At 35.9% G+C, this 6,000-nt stretch overlaps 1 protein-coding gene across 2 annotated transcripts in view; it reads left to right on the top strand.

Moving 5' to 3' along the window:
- Rbp6 (RNA-binding protein 6) overlaps window positions 1–6,000 on the top strand; it is a 786,239-nt gene that overhangs the window by 495,528 nt on the left and 284,711 nt on the right. For both annotated transcript variants that reach the window (XM_018509673.1, XM_018509680.1), the window contains exon 5: window positions 4,860–4,901. In XM_018509673.1, coding sequence (XP_018365175.1) covers window positions 4,860–4,901 — 42 coding nt within the window. The remainder of the gene's footprint in view (window positions 1–4,859; window positions 4,902–6,000) is intronic.

The following is a 6,000-nucleotide window of genomic DNA, read 5'->3' as shown; positions in this document are numbered from 1 at the left end:
ACTGGCTGCCTCTCTGCGCGAGTTCGATGTTGTCCGAACGGAGACGGAAATTCGGAGTAGAAATAAATTATAAACGCGCTCTCTGTTTAAATAACTAACGAGCCAACAGTAAAGCCGCGCCGCCGTAGAAATAGAAACTACGCGGTGGATAAATAGCCAGAGAATTTCGTCGCTATAAAGAGTGTTTGGCAATTGAGGACATAATTAAAAGAAATTTCTTTTCTTGTGATTTATCTGTGGTATTAAGGAAAAGTCGCTGCTTTTTATTTCATCGAAATAATAGTGGCAATAGCCACTTAAATTCTGAAGATATTATTAAGAACATTATTGTCGTAATCGCTGTTCGATTTAATCCTAATCGGTATTCGCTCTGAAATTTTATTAACTCATATTCGCGAATCCAGTGTATTTTAGTTAATGTATCTTTGCTTAAAGTTAATGTAATTGAACGAGATTATTTGTAATTTTGAAGATCAAAATCCGAGGAATAATAATTATAATACGTGTTAGATCGACGAGAATAAATCAATTAAGAGAAATAAATCTATTTTCGGTCAAAGAGAATCTTAGTTCTTAAATATTTCAGAGTGAATTTATATACTTATCCAATTCTGCAAACCGCCGAAATCTTTTTCGGTCTTAAAGCGCAATCATGAATAGTAAGTAGTCATTACTAGAGTAGTAATATCACACATTAAATTAATAAGTAATTTAATAATTTTTGATGCTGATAATTATCTTAGAACGATATTAATAGTTTGATGTTGATTCAAGCATCTTAAGAACTGTAAATCATTTAACCCTCGAACCACACACTTATTTTCGGTACCTTTGGACGATACACATGGATCATTCGTGTCCGACTCGATTTTAAGGCTCTTAAAAATTTCTAATTCTAAGTGCTCGAAAAATTTTGTAAAAATTCGCACATATTCTTTAAGGTCTCTACTATACTAAATTATCCTGCTATGCAAACATTGGAAAAAATGTTTAGAAAAATTATGGAAATTACTTTCTGTACCAGAAAAAGAAAATAATTCAGTTTTGATATAAAAATTGTAACTTTGATTTTTGAAGAAAAAAGCAGTTTTTGATTTTATTAAAATATAAAAATAATTATTTTTAGTGCATGTGGACACGAAAGATCCAGTGTGTTCGAGGGTTAATTTATTGCGAAAAATATCGTTGGGATAAGATCATGTAATTTAAAATTATGCGTCATTGTAAAAAACTATTTGTTGTAAACAATTTTTCACAACGCAATTAAAGAAAATATCCGGGTCCACTGCACCTGCAAATATCGATTAAGATTAAACGTTGCTATTACATGTAAAAACAGATCCGCACATTAGCAGAATTTTCAAAAATAGATATTCGTTGCTTTCGAATGATTTGTGTGTCCGTCGGCTTTGGAATTTGATAAAGTTGCTCGTAATTCGAGCCAGAAGTCGTTCGTTCTCGGCATTATAATTGAAACTTTAACATTATACGGCCTCCCCGGCTATTTCCGCGTCTCTTCTGTCTTTGATATGGGCGCGCACGACCACATACCTCATATAACAGTTTAACCAGCATTCGAATTCCTACGGAATTAGTGCGAGTTCGCCTGTGAAATTTCTCGTTCGCGTTATCCGCGGATGCACAGTTTGCCCTGGGAGAAATGGGGCGAGGAGCGGGGGATTGAGGTTTCGGTGCGAGACCACCGCTTACGGTCGCGACGAGGGGATGGTGGCGAAGGGGTGAACGGGGGTCGCGAAGAATGGCGTCGTGAATTACTTTTCCAAATGCTCCCGATCCGACTCGAGGCTCTCCTTTCTACCGCGCCGCTTCAGGGTAGAAGCATCCAGGGGTAGGTGGCTCTTCCAATTTCCAGGCGTGCCAACCAGATTGAATTTCTATCGTCTTCGACAACGACAACGACGACGACGACGACGACGACGACGATGACGACGACAACGACGATGGTTGGCGGCCGATCATTTCGCGAGATATCGGGTAACTGGGTTATGTTTGCGAAAATGGCTTCGAGCCTCTCGATTTTTCTCGGTAATGCTACCTCTCCGTTCCTAGCAACGTTCTCTTTCTCTCACTTGTGTCTTCGTGCGTTTACATATTTTTCCGTCTTCCTCGCTCTTCGTTTCGGTTTCTATCTCCTCGTTACCAACTCTCTGTTCTGCCCTCGCGAAACTATTGTTCGGTGAGACGAATCGAATGAATGAGACATCGAAAAATCTCACGTTGATCGACTGAACGACCACGAATTGCGTCTCGTTGACATCTATTACATCAGATAGAGAAAAGCAGTTACAAAAAGGCAGATAATATCTCTTTGGTATTTATTATTATTTTGCAATGCAATTTATATCACAAGGAAAAGATCTTGAATTAAAACATTAAATTTTTTAAATATGTCAAATACAAGCATAAAATCAATTCAGAAGAACCGAATCAAACAGACTACAGAAATTTAATTAAACGTTAATATTGCAAAGGAATAAACTTGTGAGAAATAAATTATAAAAGCTGTAATAATTTATATTTAATATTACAAGAAGATTAATTTTTTATCAGTAACTAAACCTTTTCCGTTTTGTTTAGTTTAGCGTCTATGAAATAGGAATATTATCGGTTATTCCAATTTTTTAATATGTATATGTATCCAAACCATAGTCATAGCTCGCAACTTCGTATCCTCACGATGCATGGAGGACGTCTACAACGAAATCCGTTGCAAATAGCTCCTGCGGGTGCAGTAGTGAAGTTTGAGAGGCACTTCCTTCATCCCCGACTGCTTTTCCCTTATATCGAAAGACGAGATCAGAAGAAGAGGTATTACCAAAGCGAAAGAACGGCGGGAAGACTTTCTCTCGTCTCACGTCTCTCGTCGTCGTCGTCGTCGTCGTCGACGATGTCGAGACACCTCTCTTGTCCGGGAGCGTGCGAGCGACCGGTGTGAACTTCGCCGTAGGGGATTATGCAAACGGGAGTGGTTTCTGAGTACGGGAAGAGAGATAGAGAGAGAACCCCGCGCCGCGCACCGCGTTGCGTAGGGGTGGATGATGACGGTGACGGTGCCTGGTGGTGGTGATGGCGGCGAGCGGGTTCCCTTGCTTGTCATTACCACGTTTGTGGCTTTCACCGCCCGGGGTGTCGGTCGCTCTCTGTTTCGAGAAAGCCTGGCGCTAGAGAATAATTGTAAAAACTCGTGTTCTCTCGCTTTTACAGAATATACTTTTTTTATAACGCGTCAATGACGCTCTTAAAACTAATTGCAAGCGCGCGCCAAAAATTAATAATACTAATCGAGATTGTTGTCTCGCGAAAATGCCCGATGTAAAACAGAAGAATCAAAATTTTAGAGCTTGCATGAGTAAGTTTCCGCGAACTGCAGTGTGATAGGGCCATTTTGAGGATTTCTAGGATTATCACAACATGGTTGTTGAATTGCTGATTTAAAGTAGAGTATTTTTTGTTTAGTTGTCATACGTAATCAAATTCTGGACATAATATAAAAAGTTATTTGCATTAATACTACTTCGACAAATCAGAATTCCTTATATTTAATTTTAATATTTTTGTTGAATGTACAGTATATTTATTAATTTTTTTCTTTGCTGTAAATATATTTTACATTTAGAAAGAATTTCTATTATGACTCGAAATAGGTTTCTAGTTGGCAAAACGATGACAACATAGTATGATGAAATTCAAAACTAAGTAGTCACGTTTAGCACTGAATATGCATTGAGAATGCGAAGAGAGAGAGAGAGAGAGAGAGAGAGAGAGAGAGAGAGAGAAAGACAAGAGACGTTGTTTCATTTAGCATTACAACAACTGGCAGAATCAGCTGATCCCTTCACCGCGTTTAAGTAGCAGGATGGTATTTCCAGATTCTAGTATTAACAATAAATACTCCTGCGGATTTCCATGAGCTTAATATTCATGATGTTGTTTATCTCATAATTCTGTAAGTAATGCAAGTCGTATACAATGATGAGCACAATGATGCTAATAATACAAATAATGTAATATTACATATAATATAAATTTAGTTTATATTATTATGATATCTTTTTGATGATTATATAAAATCCATCCATTTCATAAACTTTAAATATAAGAAAGATATTAGTTTTAAGGATTTGTCGGTCTTAAAGAAACAAAAAGGCGCGTCAAAGTGAACCGATCCGCCGCGTCAGAATTTATGTATCTGTTGCACTGGAAATTCTATGGTTTCGTGAGCGGTCAGGACAGTTTCAACCTTTTTAGCAAAGCATAGAACGTAAGGTGCTCTTATGTTCAACTTAGTTTGTTCATGCCCCTCGGGATCGTCCGCGAAGTGAAAAAAGGCGGCGGTAGTGGCGGCAGAAGCCGAGGTTTTGGTTAGGCGGTTCGGAGTTCTCGAGCACCTACTCTTTATTACTATGTAATTAATTGTAATGGGGATTTCAACTGGGAAAACAGTCCTCCGAGAGCTTCCCCTTTTGTTCGCTTATTCTTGTTTCTTCTCTTTTGCACGTTTTCCCACTGCGTTTGCGTGTAATACCTATTTTCATATTGTTTCTTCTGTTTGCCGTATATTTTCATATTTGTTTCTTCCCTTTGCCTCACCCTTTCTCCCACAAAACTTGCAGGCGAACAAGATTTGTCTCCGAGTTTGAATTCGCATGTGGCGCATAATGTTCTTTTCGTGGTTATATCCTCAGCGGAACTCAGAGCTTTCGAGGCAGTTTGAGATTTATCATCGAGAAACTTAAACAAGTTGCTATATATAAATTTTTATATACGTTACTTCATGACATTTTTCTATATTAATTGTTTTAGTAGCTTATATAATTTTCGACGTTTCTTTGTTTTAGATCGACCCAAAGGTAGCATTTCCTAGGAGAACACATCCAAAGGTAAGAAAATTTGTTTATTTTTATTGATATTATTTTATTGCATTAATATGTCATTATTATAATTTGAATTTCTTCTTCTATATGTACCGTATATGTTTTGTGTTATTTAATCCTTATGTAAGTAGAGGAACAAAAGGGCTGTTCAGAGAACATCTTAAAAAATTTTAATTTTATATTTTTTACTTTGATATAGTATATTATGTTATAGTTAAATTTAATTATGCCTTGTAGGAGAGGGGAATGTAAAAATAATGAACTTTAAAGTTTCTGGACAATACTAATTGTCATTTCCTTTTCCAATATAAGTTTTTAATAAATCTATGGCTGGAGTGCTGACTTCTATCCAGTTAAGCCCATTTCCACAATATATGGCCAGCTACCTAAAGATTAAAGGTTATCATAAAATTAATAAATGAATTTCGTTGATGAATCTCTTGATATAACATTTAGGTAACCATATATTATGAGAATGGGCCTTAAAGGTTGATAATTAGTTGCACAATGCAAGACGATGAATATAACGAATAACAATTAAATAAAAATAACCTTTTTTATATTAGGTCGGGAAAAAAGTTTCTTCGTACTTAAAAAATTTTTTTGCAAAAGTTTTTCATTAGTTGCGAAATTTTCATTACAATTATATCATTCGCTAGAGCAAAGTTTCAGCTTTAAGAATCTGTTTTTTAAATTGCGATATGATTTTTATCGGAGTTATGAGCAATCGAAGTCAGAATGCTCCTTTATTTAACTCGCAAATAACTCAGGAACAAAAAATCATAGGAACATTAAAAAAAAATGATTTTGTAGGGAAAGCTTCAAACTTTCACGATAGGTAATCGAAAATGTTTGTAAATTTTTTTTGGGCACGTGAGAGACCCCCAAAGTGAAAAGAGAATTTTTCATCTATTTTAGCTTGTAGTTTTTTAAATGTAAAAATTATCAAACTCACAGAAACTCAAAAAATATGGTAACCTTTCGAAAGTAGAGATTTCAAGCTTTAAAATCCTTTTTTTAAATTTAAATTTCGTTCATTTTTGACGAAGATATTGTATATACAATTTTGAATTAAAAAATACGAAGAAACTTTTTCCCTAATCCA

This window comes from Trachymyrmex cornetzi, unplaced genomic scaffold, assembly GCF_001594075.2.
Source record: "Trachymyrmex cornetzi isolate Tcor2-1 unplaced genomic scaffold, Tcor1.1 scaffold11, whole genome shotgun sequence".
NCBI lineage: Eukaryota > Metazoa > Arthropoda > Insecta > Hymenoptera > Formicidae > Trachymyrmex > Trachymyrmex cornetzi.
Note: the sequence above shows the minus strand (reverse complement) of the source record. Positions and strands in the feature narration are given on the sequence as shown.